The following is a 24,104-nucleotide window of genomic DNA, read 5'->3' on the forward strand; positions in this document are numbered from 1 at the left end:
TAAATGGGGCTTTAGATACTAGTGGCATTATATGTCATAAAATAGATAATAATAATAATAATAATAATAATAATAATAATAATAAACTGGAAACCACCATTCAACAATATACGACTAAACACTCATGGAAAAACTGCTTCACCGCAGGGATCTTTGGTGGCCTTGGTTCACTGTATACTCAGAGGTTTGTGCAAAACACTTAATGCACCAGAAATAATTTAATTTGTGTCCACTTTCTGAATACCACAATGGTGTGTGCATGACACACAAAGAGATGGACAAGTGTCACTTTGACTGATTGACATTATGTTTGAACTACAACATGCCCATGCCTAATGAACACTGTAAAAACAAACACTTTGTGCCTTTTGCATTTCATTTCTCTTTGCTTAAGCAGTGATATGCAGTCAGACACACCTTGAACTGATGTGCATCCACTGCACAGCTCATTTTTGCATCTGCCATGATAATATGCATCAAAAACTCTCAACAAGTAGTGAGAGGACAAACAATACTTGTATGTCTGAGGAGGAATCTGTGGTGTGCATTGTTGCACCTTGGGGTCTTGCTGTCTAGTAGTCATTTCAGCAGGGGAAAGATGGAGTTTGTTCAACCCCAATAAGTGTTAGGATTCTGAATCGGATACGGACATTTGCACTGGCCAACAACAAACTAAAGCTGTTTGAAAATTATCAACAAGATCCATCACAAAGAACAGAAAATTTAAGGAAGCCACATCCAACAGAAAACAGTAAGTATTTTTAAATTGCCGTAACTTGTAGGATTACTGGAAGATCCTGATGAAAATGCAGAATGCAATGGTCAATACTGAGCAAAAGCTATTTGGCATGTCTGAAAGAAATGTATTAAACAGGGTTGAACTCAGGTGCTAGAAACATCAATGTCACAGATGCACAAGCCTGTGCATGTACATCACCTAGTATAGTGCAGATATTATGAATTGTGTATCTTAAATTTCATAAAAGACAGTGATAGCTTTAAAATGCTCTTTGTCTTAGCCTTCAAAATCTCTAAAACTCACAGAGAGATGCACAACGAGAACCATGTCCAGACTCTCACAGTTCACATTCAGTGACTCAAACATTTGGAATTTAGCTTGAGAAAGATTCTGGAAATGACAGTAACCTACAGTGACCCCAATGCAGGCTCTCTCTCAAAACCAAATGTTAAACCAGAAATGAAGACAATTCCAAACATTGGCTAGTTAGATTGATACATAAAAAAAACAAATCAAAAATAAATAAAAGCTAATGTCCCATTTAAAATGCCTCATTCGGGCACTAATCTGACCCATGTGTTGTAAAAAGGCAGCAGGCTCTGAACATGGGATAGAGGATCTCTGGTCCCAACATAATGCCTCAGAAAAGAAAATCAACAAAGATCCTTTGTTTTCTTCCCGTTCATTTCTCCCTGGCTCTGGAATCTTGCTTGCTGAACGCAGCACGATAGACATCGCCACTACAATCTGTATATGAAATTAGCTGCAAAATTCCTTAGTTGAATCAACTGTGGTGTTTTGGCATCTAATCTACAACTCTGACTTTCTCTCGCAAAGCCTGGCTTTTTAGCTCTGGTATTGTAAAAACAGCACCGACCCCTGACAGATTCCAAAAACAAGAAGTACCACTGCTCTCTTTAAAAAAGAAGGAAAAAAGAAATGATCTGTGGAGAAAAACATGCTGATCAACAAGAAGGTCTGACATATATTTTTTTAAAATGACTTACTTGCATTCATACTGGGGTGGAATAGTGGAAGTAAGTTCCAGAGGGTCTTAATAGTTTTCAGCTGTGAGCCAGATGTTGATAGACGCGGGACTGCAGCAGAGAAAGATGATGAGGTTTGCAAACTCAACAAGAAATCATGCCGGGACACATGATACTTGACATTCAAATCCAACTTCCTCCACCCACAACTTGTCCAAAAGGATTCCTTTTTTTTTCTTTTGCGTGTGCAAAAAAAAAAAAAGAGCACTTTGAACCAAACAACTTCACTCAGATGCACAGAAGCATACCACAGATGACCTATTAAAACCAACATGCCACAGGTTACAGTCTGACCCTCGTGTGGCAATATACGATCCATCATCACACTATCTGTACGTCTTGCTTTGAGCTGATAGTAATCAGAAGAACAGTTTGACAAAAAACAGTGAAGAAAACACCATAGCGCCTCATCAACAACAAGAAGCCCCCAAAGATTTAATCAGAATGTTTTGTCAACTTAATAAGGCCCCTCAAAAGCACATGCGCTCCAGAAACACTGATGTTAACAATGCAGATGATAGTTTGAATTGTGCCCTGAAAGTGCACAGCTGATTGTCTGATTTATCAGTTACAGATAACTGCCTGAGCCAGGTTATCAAGTGAAAGCCAGCGTGTTTGGGAAATACAGAATACACAATGTTAGAAGTAGAAACAGGCTGCAGTTTGTTTTTTGTTTTTTTTTGCAATATGTTCGTACACATGTGCAAAACAAAATGTCTAAAGCCCTGGTCAGGTGGAATAATAAAGTCACATATGGATTTGTTAGACATTTCACTGATTATTCGAATAATGAGCCTCGTATATGATGTTCATCTGAAGGAATTGCAGGAAACAGATGTTAAAAAAGGCTACAAGGGGTTTTTCAGAGTGGAACCTGCTCTGTTGCAGGTAGCCTATTCTGTCCTTGTAGCCGCCAGGTACTTTGGATAATGGGTTTCTAACAGCCTCGTACTCACCACTAACATGCCTCTAACATCCTCGTTTGTCCTCGTAGTATCTTGTACACTAACCGCCCCATGCTATTTCTGCTAAATTTTGAACTTCACAAAATTATCGCCACACTTAGAGATGAGCCGACTCCATCATGCCATCGCAGGCGAGAATTATGTTTCCTTTCAGGTTTTTGTGTCTTTGCCAATGGGGTTTCATGATCCCTTAGATTCTCATATGATAACCGATGGAAAAACAAGGCCTCATGAAACGTGGTATTTTGTCTGAGCCCACTACACGCACTTTAGGGCCCCTTCACACACAGTACGAATGTGGTGGACTTGCGCATGAATTGTGCACGAAGCAGGAATCGTATGCAATATGTGTAAAATCGGAGCTGCCTCCAACGCCTTGTACACCTGTTGCTACAACTATTTACGCACATCAGCAGCTGAAAGACAGAGTGTGTGCTTTGAGAGCCCATTCAATCGATGTGTGGCCATTCGCGCTGTTAACACAACAACACTCAGCAGATGATCACTTTTGACCTAGTGGTGAAATGCGTCTATGTGCCCCCACAACTGTGGAGTTGCGCCTACCCCCCCCCCCCCCCCCCCAACATGTGCATGCGTGTGGTTCATGTGACTCCTGAAAGCGAGACGCCTCTCATCTGATCACGGAGTGACACCTTGGTCTGTGCGCTGACTGGACAGGGGGCTAGGCTGTCTGCCAACAGCAGAAGCTGTTGACAATTCTGGTCCTGGACGTCACAGCTGCAGAGCATGTACCGTGTTTTGACGGACACGCATGTGTGTGCTTGCTGTCCTAACATGAAAATATATAAAAACATATATCGCTTTTGCAACAGCCTGGAGAGCGCACACATTGCTGAAATGGAAATAGCTGAAATGGACCATCAGTTCATGTGAACACACACCAGGTGATCTGAATGTCACGCCTGTCTGACAGGACATGCATGTCCTGTGAGTGGCGCACCACAGGGCTATATGACAAGCCAACAGTGCGACAAATATGCCACTTTTTAATCATGTATCAGCAGAAATATGCTGCAACAAATGTAATTTGGTCAGTTATCATGCCGCTTTTTTCTATTTTTTTTTAAAATACATTTATGTCCTTGTTGATTTCAGGCATTTTTTCGCACGTTTTACAGGACAGCAATGGTAGCGCACTGGCAAGGTTTCTGGCTGGCAATCAGAGCTTGCATGTATTTATTTTTATTTTTTCACAGCAGCTCCGGCTGCTCAATTTCAATTTATTTTCATTTATATCGCACAAAATCATAACAAAGTTGCCTCAAGGTGCTTCACACAGTAAGTTCTAACCTAACCAACCCCTCACACTGTGTTCCCCCTGCTCCGGTTTTGTGCACGCTCATGCACGACACCGTCGCGTACTGTACTTTGTACTTATTCGTATTATGTGTGAAGAGGCCCTAAGTTTTGTGGGAACCCTTCTTTAAATAGACACTGCCATCTGGTGGTTTCAGAAATAAACACCAAATGCTTCATGAGGACTTGTTTTGCCATCACAAGTTGTGACAATATGTATGATCCTCCAAATCACACTCACACACACACACACACACACACACACACACACACACACACACACACACACACACACACACACACACACACACACACACACACACACACACACACACACACACACACAAATGAGGGCTGTCAAACTTGTTAGCCTGCATAAGAAACCAGTAGACAGGGCAGTAGGGGAGTGATCACAAACACTAATTCCTCATGTTTTGTTTTCATTCTTTGGCCATGCTGCACAATGCGAAAGACAGAGTAACTAATGTCCCTTTTGGGCTACTGTATCACCAAGAGGGTGCAACATGGCGGCCTCCATGAAAGGGTTCATTCTAAGCTTATGAAAACACATCAATTTGTTATTGCAGGTATTTTACACTATTGAACAAGTCATTACAAATGATATATTCTCTGTCTGCTAATAAATACCCCTACATCACACATGCTGTAGCTTTAAGATTGTGAATATGAAAACTGACACAACAAAGAGGCGTTCATACTGCTGTGTACTTCTTTGTGCAAAATAGAAGATAGAGCCCAAAGATTCAATGCATATCTTTATATTGAACTGTGATAAGTGAATGAAAAAATTACTTAAAAATAAAATATGAAAAATCAATCAAAAAATGTTCATGAGAGAAAGCTGTGAGTGTGAGGTCAAAAACTGAGGTGTACTGTTTTACTGTGAAAGGAAATGTCCTGAAGATGACTTTTACCACTTGTATATACAGTAACAGTTTGTATGTGTGTGTGTGTGTGTGTGTGTGTGTGTGGCAGGGAGAACACAAGACATACAAAAATAAAGATCATCAAATGTGAGTTGGTCTAAATGATACCTTGTTAGACTTTTTGCTTGGTCAGTTCTTTGTATGTTTTTGCTGGTTGTAGCAGGAGAGCTCGTTTACAACAGGGAGGGTCTCAGAATTCAGGGTTTTGTGCTTGCACTTTATTTTTCTAAGACATGTCTTTGCTCTGCATCGTTTCACATTTGTGTGTTGTATGAACAGCTGTGATGGGGTAAGGCAAGCGACTGAAAGACTTTTTCCATAGACATGGGGTCTTTCATGATGCACACACCAAGGAAATACTCCATGCATTGGGGGAGATGGGGGCTACACTGTACCACACCTTAAAGTAGACATTAAGGTAAAAAAAAAACATTACATACTGAATGCATTACAAACAGCACAGTATATTATTCAACAAAGAAATGTCATAAAAATGTGTGTCTCAAAGTTCATGGGTTGCTCTTTAGCCCTGGATCATTCTTTTCACTGTTTGGTGTCACCGCACAACTATCCAAACAACCAAAAATATGTAGGAGAGCAACAAATAAGTTCAACGGGAAATGTTCAAATGTAAATAGGTTAACAGTTGCAACAATGCTTGGCCAAAATGCCATGTTTCATAAAGGAACAGGCAAAAAATAAACACATTGTGAAATAAATGTGGAATAAATACATACATGTTAAATAAATTATTCTATTCACTGATTTCTTTGTGTGTATGGGTGTGTGTGTGTGTGTGTGTATATACGCACACGTGCATGTGTACACGTGGGTGGAAAATAAGAGGCAAGATTTCCATTGAAATTCACAACCTCTACGTGAATATGTAATGCAATTTCTGCTAACATCTGTGTCACTCACTACAAAATTACATATTTTAAAAGGAAAAGCCAAACTCTTTCTCGACTGCTGGTGTATAATCGCACCATCTCAGCTGCATTAATGTAAGTAAATGTGGTGGTGAAATTATTTCAACTTGTTCTGAATGTCTGGCTACCTTCCATTTAAAATAGGAATGGGGTTTTTATGTATTATTTAAAATTATTCTGAAGGTGAAAGCCCTTTTAAACTTTTAATTAGTCAGTTTTTTTTACTTATAGACTTATTCATCCTTGCCCGAAAGCTTCAGAAACGCTGTTGCCTTATATTCCATTCACTTAGTTCATTCATTTATGTTTATTTAAAAGGGGACAGAAGTATCTTTTTTACTTTAATTTTACAGTTTGGGAGTAATAGACTGTTTTTACATTCTCAATGTGCATGCTCAGTAGTGTGTAAATCTCACGTGGCTAAGCTGAGTTCCCACCTCCGCTGTTGGCATGGGGAGTGTCTATTCGTCCAAAACACATATGAGTAGCGAGTCGGTGCTGTTCTACTACGATCGCCCACGATCCCAAAAAAATGCTAAAAGAGGATGAATCAATCTGGCTTGCCTCCTAACATGCTGGATTATAAACTGCAGTCCTGGCAACCCGCTCAGAAATGAAATTAAAGAACTGTGCTTTCATCTAGATGTTCTGCTGTTTGCAGTGCGTGGTTTACTGGTTCCAAACGCTTGGAAAAATACTGAGATGGTGTTTTCGTTTCACGACAACTGGAGCAGTACACTTTATTGTTTTCAAGGAATTAATGGAACATTACATTTTTATATTATTCTGCAATCTGCCTGGCAAGGCTTCCTGGGGAAAAAAAACAAAACTTTTTTCCAGCATTGCTGCCCAAACACAGCTATCATTTGTGCGAAGCACATTTGAATCAAGACATTAAATGTAGTTTCACAAAAGCTATTTTTTACTGTTGTAATACTGAATTTTTTTTTTTTTTTTTTTTTTACAAATAAAGCTGTGACGAAAATGTACACACAGTGCATACAGGATTACAGCTGATGATGCCAATGTTATCTACTAAATCTTGCTATCTACTAAATAATGTGTTATGTATATTATAATAGCCAAGTGGCCTCTGTGTGCATGTACGCATGCATGCGTGTGTATGGTTTTGATCACAGAGAAACCGGGGAAAGCTGGCATTTGCTGTTTATTGTGCTTATCTATTTTGGGTCAAGGATGAATGCTATGAAAACGGAAAGTTGATAGCACTATTATTTTGGGGGAAATTAGGAATATTATCTAACAACAGTGGACAATGGATGTTGCACTGCAATGCACCATGGGAGTTCAGGGTTTTGGGGTTTTAAATATTGTTACTGTGGTTCATGTTAGTTGAACAGTATTGTTACTGTTATTGATTTTTTGTGTTTTGTAGTTCAACTGGTTTACTCAGTTTAGGGCCCCATCACACAGTGTGAATATGTACAACTCAAGGCAACTCCCGTTAGAACAGCTCAAATGAGCGCACCACAAAACATCTCGCCAACAGGTAGGCCTGCACGATGCCGGTGTGACGGTTCGTGCACGCGGGAACACAGTGCCAGCAGCACAGTGCCAGCAGCTACGTGATGTGGTTACACATCGCACAGCTGCATATAAAAACATTGCATTATACTGTATTGAATTCCTCTTATCAAGTGGGCAATACATGTATGAACCATCTGTTCCTCTGTAGATCACCCATGGTCACAGACGTTCAGTCATGAAATGACATGAATGAGAAGCAGTTTGCTCATCTCATCATTTCCACATCTGCTGGCGTGTGTCCAGATGGGCCCAACGCATCATGTGGAACAGAGCTCATGTGGGTGATGTCACAGTCAGATCGCCCGCTGCATATTATGATCTGACAGTCCGTTTCAACCTGGGGTAGCCAGTCAATGGGCTGCAGCATGCGCACGCTACCTATGTCCACATGATGACAGCAAGCAGACACACGCGCATCACAGTAGGCAGTTGTTAGTCCATGTCCGTCCAAACACAGTATGTGTTTTCCAGCTGGGATGTCCAGAATGACAGATCTCCAGCTCCGCTTCTGTGGCAGCCACACCTCCTGTCAGTTCAGCGCACAGACCATAGCCACACTTGTGGGGCACTTAGACAGATTTCACTGCCAGCTCGACAGTGATTGTCTGCTGACTGTTGTCGTGTTAATACTGCGAATGGCCACACATTTTCTAAGTGCCAAATGAGCGGTGTTAGATGTGCGTGCATGTCATCTGACTTGTTTTGGGGCTTATGGGGGCTCTATCTCCCCCATTAAAGGTTTCATAGCAAAAAATGAGCCTTGCAACTTCGGGGACACCAATCTGGTGTCTTGTGAATGAGAGTCTCGGGTCTTGTGAGAAACACAAATTGCTTTACAGCACAACAACAATACACGGTCCCATATTGAAGCACCAGCAGCTATAAGAACAAGCCAACAAAGACTTGATTTCTTACATGTTCATAATCATGACAGAACTGATGAAAAAAAAAAATGCTGCCAGAGGAAGAGAGGAAGAAAGTAACAGCATGACAGAGGGGTCACACACGGGTCAACCTCGGTTGGGCTTTCTTGGAATAGCAGAGCTGAAAGTTAAAGAAGTGTGAAAAGTGGATGCAGACTTGCTTTCCTGCTGCTGGGGGAAGCTTTTGAGCAGCTTTTTTTACGTGGTCTGCAAGCATGATGCCATATTTCCTCACTGTGCATGTGCGTCCTCACAGAGAGAGAGAGAGAGAGAGAGAGAGAGGCAGAGAGATCACTCACATGAGAGAGGTGGAGAGAGAGCAAGATCTGCTTGGGCTAAACTCTGTTCTCAGTGCATTTCTGTGGATTGTCCCTTCTTGACCCAGTTCCATGAATTGCATAAAAAAACAAATGCACATGGAGAGCGGGGGAGGGCCGGCAGTGAGTTTTTATGACAGTTTTGTTATATATGTACTTCCAAGCTGTAGCAAGAGCTCTGTAAAGAAGAATGCAATTAAAAATAGACAAAACAGCTAAAAACTGGCCACCACACTGTCATTTTTGGTCTCACTTAAAAGAGAACAAAGCAACTTAGGTCAGAGTGCTAAATAATATGCTACTTTTATGCTAAACATGTACACAAACTAGAAGAGCACACAAGCTGTACAATTCCCCAATGTGTAGTATTTTCATCAAACTGATTGCATGATTGTACCTACTTGCTACAATAGAGCATGTCAACTGTCTATTATGATAGGTGTGTTAATGATAGGTACCATCAAGATGAATGTTTTTGAGAAATTCAAGGAAATGTCAATAAATGTCCCAACAAAGAAGAAATAATCTATAATCTGATCAATAGTAATATTCAAAGTGTTCTACCGCTTGATCAGATTAATCATTTTACCAGGTCTCATGGAAGAAAAATTAATTCTTCTACAGGCCCTTAGGACAACTGGTTCCAGTGTTTAACACTGGATACTGCAGTGTGAAGTAGAATCAGCAACTCGGACTGGACGGGACACCAGTCCATCACAGGATACTTTACCGCCAAAGGCCAGTAAACATTCATAGGGGAACTGGGACAATGCAGACAAAGTGTCTCATTCAAAGACACAGGCAGAGATCGTGAGTGGGAATCAAACCCCGGTCTACATACTGTAAACTCACCTCTAATCCCATTGCGCTACCATAGAGATCAATGATTTCAAAAGATTTTGAGCATTTCTGGTAAAGCACAAACAGACAAAACCAACCAATCAATATTATATTTCCTTCTCACAGGTAATGTAACGTGCTTTATAAAATAGCTTCCTTGAACAAATAATTTTATTTGCACTCTGTGACACTATGTTGTTTTTCAGCTTTCAGCCGCACCAATTTTCTTCAGGGGCGCCACAGCTGATCCAGCACAAATCTGCATCTGAATTTTGCAGTTTTATTCAATTCTAGACAACAAATCAGTCGACAGTACTTTTGAGTTAGAAATGATTTTGTTTCACTTGTTACAATATCAAGCTAACTTACCATTTCAAAGTCAATAAGGTCAAAAGTTCAAGATTTTTCAAGAAACCAGGTTGTTTATGTCTACAGTTATATTGTGCATTTTTTCTTGTAATAACTTCTTACTTGCAATAAGACTGTGTGAGTGTCTCTGTCCTTTAAATCTACACTCAAAGCGCCTGTTTTGCTTTAACTTACATTTAATTACATTTACATTGCTAATGTGGGCTGCTGGATGCTTTTGCACTGGACATGAAATGGTGTTTTTCTTGCATCTTTGCTTTTGTTCTTATTGGAATGGTTTTCATGTTTACATATGACAAGGTTGTTTAAATCTTCCAATGTGGCAAACGTTCTGCAGTATTATATAATCAGTGGGTTATTTTATATGAGGAATGTACTCATATTTGATTTTTTTTTTCATCTGTAGGACATATATTTTTATTTTCAGTTGTATAAGGAAAAGGCAGTGATTTTTTTTTTTGAGGGGGGGGCAACAAATCCTTATCTACAGTGTCTTTACAAACTGTTTTGTCAGCCTAACTTCGACAACTATACATAATCATAAATAAAGAAAAAACAGGTTTTTTTTGGTTGAGAAGAAGCATTGTAGCTGTGGGTTTTAGGGTATTATGAATATTAAAGTAAAACATTACACATAATTATGGAGATTGGTACTGATATAGCATGCTACCTCAAACAGATTAGTTAATAGTCTAAAAAATCAGAAAAAAGCAATGCTGTGGCCTCACAGTAATTATTCCAGGCTCATCACTGCCACATCATCAAGCCAATTTAGCTTCAAAAGAGTGAGTTTAGTGCCAACACTAAAGTGATGAAGTTAAATTTACTCTGACTATGTTTACATGCCGTTAATATTCGGGATAAGGTCAATATTCCGGTTTCTGAATCATTAGGAATAACCCGTTTACATGCTTAAGCAGACAGAGTTACTCCTGTATATATGGTCATTGGTATCATTTGGAATATCCCCATCTAAACAGCGACACACGTCTTCCACCGGTGCTTCATTTAGTCTGGCGTTCGTGCAAATCCTTGTTCATGTAATCCTGCTTTGTGTAAAACCCCTCACGACACACTTTATACACTTTTCTCAAACAGGCATAAACATTTTCTCACTTTTCTCTCCTGTGTAAACACTCTGTTTTTTATTCTGGGCGAGAAGATAATAACAGACACATGCAGAACACAATGCGCATGCTCTCCCTTTGCTCACTGCCTCCGGGGATACGGATGCGGGACCCGCAAAGAATCCAAGTCATAGCCACCGAGCTCTGCGGCTGCGGTATACCGAGACCCTGCAGCGCTGTGGATTTTTCCGCAAATGCCAGAGCACTCCGCATCAAAACAGCGAGCGTAGTCTCTGGACCTGTTGCCAGAGTTGGCTCAGCTCCGCACTGCAGAGAGGGGGGCGGTGTGAGTGGACCACTGCGGCATTTACCGAGCCAGCAGACTCAGTAAGCGCATCGGAAGCAGTGAGAGCAATCGCGGTGATGCCGACCGGTGACACGACCGGCCCACCTGATAAGGACGCAGAACACAATGCGCTGTTTACATCTGCTTCTGTGGTGTCCGGTGGGTTGCGCGCGCCACATACAAGTAGTTGCCGTACTCAAAGGACCAAGATTCTTTGCGGATAGGACATGCACAGAACACAAAATAATGTTCCCTTCTATGGGGATATCCCGATGCACATTTATATGACCTGATATTCGGGTTCGAAAATGAGTAACCCAGGGGTCTTATTCGGGTTTTTAAAAACCGGAATATGAGCATTTTTGGGGTTTTGCGGGTGTTTACATGGCCGTGCGCAACCGGGTTATTGCTAATATTCCGGTTATGAAAGGGTTATTGGCTGCATGTAAACGTAGTCAATGTTCTCACATGTTCCACTGGGCAATACTAAATGCAAAATAGTGCAGGTGCCACTGACTTCAAGAACCACTGTCTGGGTGTATGAAATTACTGAAGTGCACTTACTTTCCAACAACAAACTTTGATTATGTAAACCTGTCGAAAAAAAAAATGTAGCTACCATCTGTTAATTCAAAGCCTTTGTTTTTTTTGTTTTTTTTTTCAAACAAGGCAGGTCAAATGCTAGAAAACAGTTTATAAAACCTTAGAAATATCACAAACTATAGGGTGTATCAATTAAAAGGTGGGAGCTGGGCACAAATGTGATTTTATTCTCTTCATTATCTATGACATTGTTATGGGCATAACATAAATTCCCCTAACCACCTACCTGCCACCTACCTTAAATCAGGAGACACACTGAATCAACATTTGGATCATCTGGCCTCAACAGGAGATGATCCAAGTCTGCTCTGTGTGTCCTGTACCACCATCACGTCTGCACTCATTCAATCAATCAATCAATCAACATTTATTTATAAAGCGCTTTACAGCACCGACTGGTGTCCAAAGTGCTTAACATTAAAAACACAAATTTACAAAAATAAAACACATATAAAATAAAATTTTAAAACAACACATAAAAAAGAACATAAAAATAACAGAACATGTCTCCTCCCCACTAAGTGTTAAAAGCCAGTTTAAATAAGTCTTTAACTTAGATTTAAAAAGTGCTAGGTCTGGAATAGTACGTAACTCAAGAGGTAGCTCATTCCACAGTCTCGGGCCAGCTACCGCGAAAGCATGATCACCCCAGCGTTTATATCTTGACCTTGGAACATCTAAGTAAAGGTGGCCAGACGCCCTTAATGTCCTACTGTAGGTGTGCAAAGTTAAAATTTCAGACAAGTAGGGAGGTGCAAGGCCATAAATAGCTTTAAAAACAAACATTAAAATTTTAAAATTAATTCTAAAATGAACTGGAAGCCAGTGGAGTGAGTACAGGACGGGCGGAATATGCTCACGTCTAAAAGTGTTTGTCAAAAGATGAGCAGCAGCATTCTGCACCAACTGGAGACGTGCAAGAGACGACTGATTAATGCCCGAATAAAGTGCATTACAATAATCAAGTCTGGAGCTGATGAAAGCATGAATGGCTGTCTCAAGATCATGTCTACTGAGAAAGTGCATATTTTAGCCAAAAGGCGAAGTTGGAAAAAACTAGCTTTGACAACAGAATTTATCTGTTGATCGAACCTCAAACAGCTGTCAAATATCACTCCCAAATTCTTGACATCTGGTTTTACATAGTTAGCCAAAGCACCAAAATTTGGTGTTAACACATTTGGTATGCCAGTGCGCTCAAACACCATGATCTCAGTTTTACCATCATTCAGGTAAAGGAAGTTTTGGGACAGCCACTGCTTTACATCACGAATACAATTAAATAATGATGACAAAGCATCACTCCCATTAGTCCTCACAGGCAGACAGATTTGCAGATCATCTGCATAACAATGAAAGGACAGGTTGTGCTGGGTTATAATTGACCCCAATGGCAGAATGTACAAAGAAAATAGAATCGGCCCAAGGACAGATCCCTGTGGCACTCCACAGCACAGAGGAGCTGTTGATGAGGAAAGGTCCCCAATCATGACAGAAAAGCTCCTTTCAGCCAAATATGATCTAAACCACTTAAGTGCAGTACCATGAATGCCAATAAAATGTTCCAACCGGGAAACAAGTACTGTGTGATCCACAGTATCAAAGGCTGCTGTGAGGTCCAACAGAACCAGCACAGCAGGATTCCCTGCATCCACCAACAAAGTGATGTCATTATGAACTTTTAAAAGTGCTGACTCAGTGCTGTGTCGCGATCTAAACCCAGACTGGAATTTTTCAAGGATGAGATTGTCTTCTAAAAATGATTGTAACTGTAAAAAGACAACCTTTTCTAAAACCTTAGATAGACCTTAGATTAACATGAGCCATGAGCCGCAATTTTAACAATTCAATGTGTCGGATTGGCATCGGCGCCCTTGGGTGAGGGAGAGCACTATAATTGACTGCCCAGTTTTGTTTTTTTTTAATCAGTGCATGACAAGAGAAACTGAAGTGTCAAAACCAAGCAAACGCCAAAGTCAAGAGGGCACACAATACAGCTGTATGCAAATGTTTGGGCAACCCTGCTAATTTTCATGATTTTCCTTTATAAATCATTGGTTGTCTGGATCAGAAATTTCAGTTAAATATATCATATAGCAGGTGAACACACTGATATTTGAGAAGTCTACCTAACCTACATATCTTTGTATATGGGAGGAAGCTGGAGCAATCAACATTCACCAGATGTGAAAGGGCTTGTTCTCTTTATACGAACATTTAATTTCACGAATTATAAGATGATGGCATTTACTGTTTTTAAGTTATCATATTTACAGTTGTATGCAAAAGTTTGGGTACCCCTGATAACATGCATGATTTTCCTTTATAAATCATTGGTTGTCTGGAAATTTCAGTTAAATATATCATATAGCGGATGAACACACTGATATTTGAGAAGTGAAATGAAGTTTGTAGTATTTACAGAAAGTGTGCAATAATTATTTAAACAAAATTTGGCAGATTCAAAAATTTGGGCACCCTTGTGATTTTATTAATTTGAATACATTTAGCACAAATTATTGGAACACAAAATTGATTTGATAAGCTCATTGACCCTTTACCTCCTTACACAGGTGAATCCAATCATGAGCAAGGGTATTTAAGGTGGCCATTTGCAAATGTTCCCCTCTTTGCATCTCTTCTAATGAGTGGCAAAATGGAACCCTCTAAACAACTCAAATGACCTGAAAACAAAGATTGTTCAACATCATGGTTTAGGGGAAGTATACAAAAAGCTATCTCCGAGATTTCAGCTGTCAGTTTCCACTGTGAGGAACATAGTGAGGAAATGGAAGACCACAGGCACAATACTAGTTAAGGCCCGAAGTGGCAGGCCAAGAAAAATCTCAGATAAGCTGAAGCGAAGGATGGTGTGAACAGTCACAGTCAACCCACAGACCTGCTCCAAAGACCTACAACATGATCTTGCTGCAGATAGTGTCTCTGTGCATCATTCAGCTATACAGCGCACTTTTCACAAAGAGATGCTGTATGATGCTATAATGCAGAGGAATCTTTTTCTGAGACAGAGTCGTTTGAGGTATGCTAAAGCACACTTGGACAAGCCAGTTTCATTTTGGAATACGGTGCTGTGGACTGATGAAACTAAAATTGAGTTATTTGGAGGTAAAAAGGGGTGGTATGCATGGCTGAAAAATAACACAGCATTCCAAGAAAAAGACTTTCTACCTACAGTAAAATTTGGAAGTGGTTCCATCATGCTGTGGGGCTGTGCGGCCAGTGCAGGTACTGGGAACCTTGTTAAACTTGAGGGTCACATGGATTCCAGTCAATATCAGCAGGTTCTTGAGAACAATGTTCATAAATCAGTGACAAAGCTGAAGTTGCGCAACAACGACCCTAAACACTGCTCAAAATCTACTAAGGCATTCATGCAGAGGACCAAGTACAACGTTCTGGAATGGCCATCTCAGTCCCCAGACCTGAATACTATTGAAAATCTGTGGTGTGATTTTAAGTGGGCTGTCCATGCTCGGAAACCAACAAACCTGAGATGTTTTGTAAAGAAGAATGGTCCAAAATACCTTCAACCACAATCCAGACTCTCATTGGAAGCTATAGGAATCATTCAGAGGCTGTTATTTCTGCAAAAGGAGGATCTACTAATTATTGATGTATTTTTTTTTCTGTTGGGGTGCCCAAATTTATGCACCTGCCTAATTTTGTTTAAAGAAATATTGCACACTTTTTGTAAATCCTATAAACCTCATTTCACTTCTCAAATATCACTGTGTTTGTCTGCTATGTGATATATTTAACTGAAATTGCTGATCCAAACAACCAATGATGTATAAAGGAAAATCAGGGAAATCATCAGAGGTGCCCAAACCTTTGCATATATTTGAGCCCGACCCCCCTTTCTGAGGCAATTCATTGTTAAATAATAAAGAAATCAATGAAATTAATCAGTTCCAAAATATTTGCCAGGGCACTGTGTATAGCCTGATCAAAATTAGATGCAAGATACATACATACATACATACATACATACAGCACATCCAGAAAGCATTCACAGCACATTGCTTTTTCCAAATTTGTTGTTACAGCTTTATTCCAAAATTAATTAAATTAATATTTTCCTCAAAGTTCTGTACACAGTACCCCATAATGACAATGTGATTTTTTTTTTTTTTTTTTTACTTTTTTGCAAATTTATTAAAAAAAAAAAAAAAGAAGCTTGCCAAAAATCTGGGGAAGGGTACAGAAACATTTCTACTGCTTTGAGCACAATGAGCACAGTTGCCTCCATCATCTGTAAATGTAAGAAGTTCAGATTCACCAGCACTCATCCTAGAGTTGGACGCCCATCTAAACTGAGCAATGGGGGAGATGGGCCTTAGTCAGGGAGGTGACCAAGAACCCAGTGGTCATTCTGTCAGATCTCCAGCATTCCTGTGTTGAGAGAGGAGAACCTTCCAGAAGGACAACCATCATTCCAGCAATCCACCAATCAGGCCTGTATGGTATCATGGCCAGATGGAGGCCACTCCTTAGTAAAAGGCACAAGGCTGCCTGCCTGGAGTTTGCCAAAAGGAGGACTCTCAGACCATGAGAAACAAAATGCTTTGGTCTGATGAGATAAAGATTGAACTCTCTGGTGTGAATAGCAGGCATCATTTTTGGAGGAAACCAGACATCATCTCTACAGTGAAGCATGGTGATGGCAGCATCATGCTGTGGGGATATTTTCATTTTTTATCAACAGAAACTGGGAGACTAGTCAGGATTGAGGGAAAGATGAATGCAGCAATGTACAGAGACATCCTGAATGAAAACCTGCTCCAGAGCACTCTTGACCTCTATTTAGGTTTTTAGTTGGTCATTAGTAAGTTTACTTCTCAACCTTGGACACATTTCAACAGTTGAAATTTTTCATTTGGTCTTTGTTTGAGACATTTATTCCTGGAAGCACAAAGATGCTTTTACAGTGTGGCTGAGTGCTGATGTATGATGTCACAATGCACAAAAAGTGTTGTCACAGTCTACAGAATGAGTCAAAGATCAGGATTCATTAATAGGAAAGATGGATAATTCACCTCGATCCTGAACACACTGCATTGAAAGTCTGCAATGTGTTGACAGCTTGAGTTCGACAGTGTGACCCAAAAAGACTGATTATCCCGTAAAACTGCTGAAAAGCTCCACTTTATCCTGCAGGGCTTCTTCACTCATCTTTATGTTTCAAACGACTATATTTTAAAGCACATTTTTTTTCTAAAAAGAATCAGTGACAGACTGACTGAAGTGTCAAGTTTCTTAAAATGTGTAGAGCACTCAACTGAACAAACACAAACACAATAAAACAAATCCATTGAGCATTTTCTTATGCAGTACCAAGACTGACAGGATACTGGTTATGGTTTAGTACATAAAATCTATTTGGTAAAGGTCAGAAAGGATTGCAGTCCTACTTAACATTCAGTTGCAGCTGTGGGTTTCTTTCCTTTGAGCATGAAATAGACAGCGGATGTAATCTGTCATGGTTTTCTGTCCAGCTATCCACCACAACACCTTCGTTTTACTTAAAAAACATGGTGAGACAGGAATGTGAAATCTAGGTTGTGTTTGTCATCTCTTCAAAACATATATGTTCACGTGCTCCTGGGAAGTAGTTACCAAAATTCTCTGGAAAAGTTTTGCTCTAGATATAGAGCCAGTCATTCCAAACCACTGTCTCAAACCTGAAGGATTATGTGCACCTCCTCCACATCCATCATGCTCCAGCTCCATCACAGTCGCTTTCCTCATCCTCTTTATGCAGCTGATCTATTTTTACTCGAGCAACTTACCCAGAAACCACAAAATGCATTTTTGACAATACCTACATAGACACTGTTATGTCATGACAAATATAACCAAAATTTATATCAAATTATGCATTTAAGTTAATTTTCTGTTAATATCTGTATGTTAATAGTTCACATACAGTAGTGTTCAGAATAATAGTAGTGCTATGTGACTAAAAAGATTAATCCAGGTTTTGAGTATATTTCTTATTGTTATATGGGAAACAAGGTACCAGCAGATTCAGTAGATTCTCACAAATCCAACAAGACCAAGCATTCATGATATGCACACTCTTAAGGCTATGAAATTGGGCTATTAGTAAAAAAAAGTAGAAAAGGCGGTGTTCACAATAATTGGAAAAAAAAGTAGAAAAGGCGGTGTTCACAATAATAGTAGTGTGGCATTCAGTCAGTGAGTTTGTCAAATTTGTGGAACAAACAGGTGTGAATCAGGTGTCCCCTATTTAAGGATGAAGCCAGCACCTGTTGAACATGGTTTTCTCTTTGAAAGCCTGAGGAAAATGGGTCGTTCAAGACATTGTTCAGAAGAACAGCGTAGTTTGATTAAAAAGTTGATTGGAGAGGGGAAAACTTATACGCAGGTGCAAAAAATTATAGGCTGTTCATCTACAATGATCTCCAATGCTTTAAAATGGACAAAAAAAAAAAAAAAAAAACAGAGACGTGGAAGAAAATGGAAAACAACCATCAAAATGGATAGAAGAATAACCAGAATGGCAAAGGCTCATCCATTAATCAGCTCCAGGATGATCAAAGACAGTCTGGAGTTACCTGTAAGTGCTGTGACAGTTAGAAGACGTTTGTGTGAGGCTAATTTATTTGCAAGAATCCCCCGCAAAGTCCCTCTGTTAAATAAAAGACATGTGAAGAAGAGGTTACAATTTGCCAAAGAACACAACAACTGGCCCAAAGAGAAATGGAGGAATATTTTGTGGACTGATGAGAGTAAAATTGTTCTTTTTGGGTCCAAGGGCCACAGACAGTTTGTGAGACGACCCCCAAACTCTGAATTCAAGCCACAGTTCAAAGTGAAGACAGTGAAGCATGGTGGTGCAAGCATCATGATATGGGCATATTTCTCCTACTATGGTGTTGGGCCTATATATCGCATACCAGGTATCATGGATCAGTTTGGATATGTCAGAATACTTGAAGAGGTCATGTTGTCTTATGCTGAAGAGGACATGCCCTTGAAATGGGTGTTTCAACAAGACAATGACCCCAAGCACACTAGTTAATGAGCAAAGTCTTGGTTCCAAACCAACAAAATTAATGCCTTGCAGATGCGAAGAAATCATGAAAAACTGTGGTTATACAACTAAATACTAGTTTAGTGATTCACAGGATTGCTAAAAAAGCAGTTTGAACATAACAGTTTTGAGTTTGTAGCGTCAACAGCAGATGCTACTATTATATACTTTTTTACTAATAGCCCAATTCCATAGCCTTAAGAGTGTGCATATCTTGAATGCTTGCTCTTGTTGGATTTGTGAGAATCTACTGAATTTACTGAATCTACTGGTACCTTGTTTCCCATGTAACAATAAGAAATATACTCAAAACCTGGATTAATCTTTTTAGTCACATAGCACTACTATTATTCTGAACACTACTGTATGCTGGCTTTAGAGGCCATGAGCTGAGCCCTGAGGTTGTGTTGCAGAAACTGCGAGACAGTGCCCTTGGACACCAGACAAAATGGTTATTTTAGGTGCTTTCAGTTCTTCAAAACTTCACTTTAAATTTATTCAGAGATTCAGAGAAACTTTGAGGTGCCAGAACAGCGGTTTATTTGCCAGAAAAGCAAGTGTTCCACAGTCTTCAGAAAAACTCTGGACAGCCTCCAAGAACAAAGGTGACAATCATTTTTATACATTTTGGGTGTCAGTGTCTCCACCCGAAGTGGGTGGTCTTTCCACCCACTTTAGCAAATCTTACACCAATCGAAACAATTATTAATGACATCATCTATGCAGGTGTGATGAGACCACTTCAGGGGAAATCACCAGGCTTGGAGAATTCATCTCTAGGTCATCAGGCCCTGAGTCATGAAAATTTACTCAGCCTTTAAAACCCAAATTATCATCATTTTCCCTATTATGTAGGGTGTAATCCATTATTTATTTTCTCTGGTTTTTAAGAAAACATACAATTTGCACGCAACATATGTCCTTCTAAACATATTTTAGCTGTTGTCTGCAATACACAACAAAACCAATCTTCTAGCATGCATGAGAAGAGAACAATTTTAAAATACGCAGATGACTCTGTCATTGTTATTTTATTGCAGGAGAATGAAACTAGTCATGGAGTCCAACCTTCACCTGAATATTTTAAAGACTACAGATATGATTGTGGATTAAAAAAAAAAAAACCTGTACACCTGAGGCCACAGTCATTAAGGGTCAAAAGGTAGAACCTGTCCGGTTGTATAAGTTGCTGGGGACTACGATAGACTGTAAACTTAACTTTGAGACCAACTGTGTAGCTGTATGCAAAAAAAGGGCATCAGCGGTTGCTTTGTTTAAGAAAGCTATCATTTTTTTAACATTGACAAAACCATCATGACATTGTTTTATTGGTCTTTTATTGAATCTGTTCTGCCTTGTTCTTTGGTGTCATGGTATGGTGCTTTGTCAGTGTAGGAGAGAAACAAACTGATGCAGATTGTGAAGTGGTCAGGGAAGCTGATTGGTGGACCACAGCTTGGCCCAGAGTCAGGCAGCTACAGAGGATCACCAAGTCTATTATAAATGACCAGTTACACCCTCAACATGGGGAATTCCAGCTTTTTCCCTCTGGTTGAAGGTTTACAGTCCCGAAGTGTAGAACAAAACGCTACAGGAACAGTTTTGTTCCAGCTGCTATTATCCAGATGAACAAATCATCACAGAAAATTTTGCACCATTTTAGGTGGTTTCCATGCTATGGTCTAGTGTGGCTCTGAGCACTTTTATGTTTGTGTCAGGTCTTTGTGTATGTCAGCGCTGTCCTATATGTTTAATAAATTGGATGCTTTCTGTTCCTGCAACATAAATCTATCTACGGGTATCAAATAAGTAACCTGAACCTGAACCTGATTTATAAATATGACAACATGCATCATTTTGAATATGTCAGGCGTGTGTTCGCTAAACACTATTATCTAAACTGTGTTGAGAGTATATACTTATTCTTTCAAACATCTGTTAAAATATAATTAATACACAACATAATCATCACATAAATAACAAATAAATAAAATATATAAAATAACATAAAATGCTTCTTTATTAGCTCATCGCTAGTCTTTCATAAAATTACACGACAGTTGAAAGGCCTAGATTGAATATAAGGACACATTTTTTTCAGCAACAGAGCTATTATGTTGTGGAATCATTTGCCTTGGTACGTGCTTTCCTCATCGAGTGTGGATGCTTTTAAAAAATTATAATTTGTATTATTGTAACACCACTAGGTTTTTAATATATTTTGTTTTTCCTTTTTTGGTTGTTGTTATGATGTCTCAATATATACAAATTTGTATACTTTTTTGACACAATAAAATTAATTATGGATTCTAATTATGCAGCATTACCTCCTCCTCTGAACTGCCACAGTTCTTTTTTCTCTGCCTGCTGTGCTGAAATTGTTTTTCCTTCTCCTTTCGGTATTTTGTTTCTTCTTGAATGAATGAACTGATTTGGCACCAAGACTCAACAATAACAAAAATACTGATACACAAGACAATTCCACAGTGACATGTGTGACCAAAAGGAGGTGAGCAGAAGCAAAGCTTATATATATTATATATAGATATTATATAGATTCTTCTTGAATGAATGAATGAAGTAATGAATTTATTTGGCACCAAGACTCAACAATAACAAAAAAAAAAAAAACATACACAAGACAATTCCACAGTGACATGTGTGACCAAAAGGAGGTGAGCAGAAGCAAAGCATATAGATATTATATATTGATATTATATAGATTCTTCTTGAATGAATGAATGAATGAATTTATTTGGTACCAAGACTCAACAATAACAAAAAAAAAAAACAAACAAACTGATAGACAAGACAATTCCACAGTGACATGTATGACCAAAAGGAGGTGAGCAGAAGCAAAGCTTATATATATTATATATAGATATTATATAGATTCTTCTTGAATGAATGAATGAATTAACGAATTTATTTGGCACCAAGACTCAACAATAACAAAAAAAAAAAAACATACACAAGACAATTCCACAGTGACATGTGTGACCAAAAGGAGGTGAGCAGAAGCAAAGCATATAGATATTATATATTGATATTATATAGATTCTTCTTGAATGAATGAATGAATGAATTTATTTGGTACCAAGACTCAACAATAACAACAACAAAAAAAAACAAACAAAACTGATAGACAAGACAATTCCACAGTGATGTGTGTGACCAAAAGGAGGTGAGCAGAAGCAAAGCTTATAAATGTCCACCCCTTATATACATACATACATACATACATATATACTCATTACCAACCCCCAGAGCAAGCACACAGGCGACAGTGGTAAGGAAAAAAACTCCCTCTGATGTACTGAGGAAGAAACCTCAAGCAGACCAGACTCTAAGAGGTGACCCTCTGCTTGGGCCATTCTACAAACACATTTAGCACAACACAAACTCAAATCCCACCATCATAAACATATCTAGTGAACACCATATCTTTATATAAATATTTAAATCTGTGAATATTTGGACATTGTTTGAGTTCTTCTGTTAGATTATTCTATTATTTTGGGGGGTGGGGGGCACAAATGCTGTTTACTGTTTATTTCGAACATGTGACACAAGGTAATTGAAGAGTGAAGAGTGAAGACATGACAAACCCAATATAATTAGACAAATAAAAACAGAAGACAAATAAATAAATAATTAACTCTGTACCCAACACAGTGAAGCATCAGCTTATTTATCCCAAACCTTTCTCCCCCACTACCAATTATTACATATGCCCCAAATATGTATATACACATCTACACATACACACATACATACATATATACATATATACACATACCTACATACACCTACACATACATATATTAGGGGTGGGCAAACATAAAAAATCTTAATCGCATTAACTCAATGACTTTCTGTGATTAATCATGATTAATCGCATGGTATATGTGAAACCCAAAAATGAATTCAAAAGCTGCTTAAAAGCACAGTTTTATTTGAAAATGTAAATGAACACTGCATAAATTTGAAAATGTAAATTTCAACTGAAACACACTAATGAAATCAAATATAAAATCACCAGATTTTGTTGTGATTTGGTACTTTATTAGCCAATTAAATTGAATTGAAATTGAACATTTTATTGAGTCTTAAAGTAAATAAATATGAATTTGGTCACTGGATCCTTAAACTTTGTACATAATGAACTCTACATGGTGAATCCTTGATCTCTGGACATAAATAGGAATAAACAAAATCTGTAGTTTTTGTCAAAAGCATTTCCTTTCAGACATTGGCATGAATGTGTTTCCATATATCTGAGCTGAGCTTACAGCTGCTGTGCTTCACTTCAGGATGTAATTTGAAAAGAAAATACAGCACGTTTCATTTTGGGAGGAAAAAAAACGTTTTAGTCGATTGTAGTTTCTTGTCTGTATTACATTTGGAAAGAGGTGTCATTTTATTTAAAGCAGCGATTCATTTTGAAGTTATTAATTCCGACCGGACTCTGTCTCAGCCGTGCAGCGTTTTGACTGTGTGAACGGAACAATGGACGATTCTCATTTCTTGACAGCAACAAGACAAGAGTCCCAGTTAGTGACTTTAATCCACAGAAAAGTGACTGACGATATTTTAATGGCTTTGCGAGGGGTTAAGAAGCGGCTTGCCGTTTCTGAAGAGCAGTGAATCAAAGAACCAACGAGCTACTGGATCGAAGCATTGATTCAATGGTTCATGGTTACAAAGTGGAGCCGCGCTGCAGAAATAGTTTATTACAGACCAAACCCTGAATATCCGACTTTATTTGTACGTCCGTATGACTCTGAAACTCGGAAAAATCTGTATAATTTACGGACTATAGGTTGACATGAAAACCACCGAAAAGCTGTGTTCACCGCGGGGACACGTTCGGCTATTCGAGATTATTCAAATTTTTTTTTTTTTTTACCGATGACGAACGATGCATAAAAAAAAATTTGACCGATGCAGCTGCAACGGTCCCAACCGGTCTGGATCCGGGCCTGATCCTGTAAAACTTTGTACCGAAAATGTCCATTCAAACGTTCGGCGTCTTTCTGCATTTTGTTTTGTTGTGCATTGCATAGCCTG

At 39.0% G+C, this 24,104-nt stretch overlaps 1 protein-coding gene across 7 annotated transcripts in view; it reads right to left on the reverse strand.

The window, feature by feature from the left end:
• gulp1a (GULP PTB domain containing engulfment adaptor 1a) overlaps window positions 1-24,104 on the reverse strand; it is a 300,705-nt gene that overhangs the window by 122,332 nt on the left and 154,269 nt on the right. For 2 of the 7 annotated variants that reach the window (XM_034186210.1, XM_034186212.1), the window contains exon 1: window positions 1,747-1,852. The exons of 2 other annotated variants lie outside the window; for them this stretch is intronic. In XM_034186210.1, coding sequence (XP_034042101.1) covers window positions 1,747-1,756 — 10 coding nt within the window. In that variant the 5' untranslated portion in view covers window positions 1,757-1,852. Of the gene's footprint in view, window positions 1-1,746; window positions 1,864-24,104 lie in introns of those variants that run through there. 3 more of the 7 variants (XM_034186211.1, XM_034186207.1, XM_034186206.1) reach the window with 3 other exon arrangements.

Source organism: Thalassophryne amazonica, chromosome 14 (assembly GCF_902500255.1).
Source record: "Thalassophryne amazonica chromosome 14, fThaAma1.1, whole genome shotgun sequence".
NCBI lineage: Eukaryota > Metazoa > Chordata > Actinopteri > Batrachoidiformes > Batrachoididae > Thalassophryne > Thalassophryne amazonica.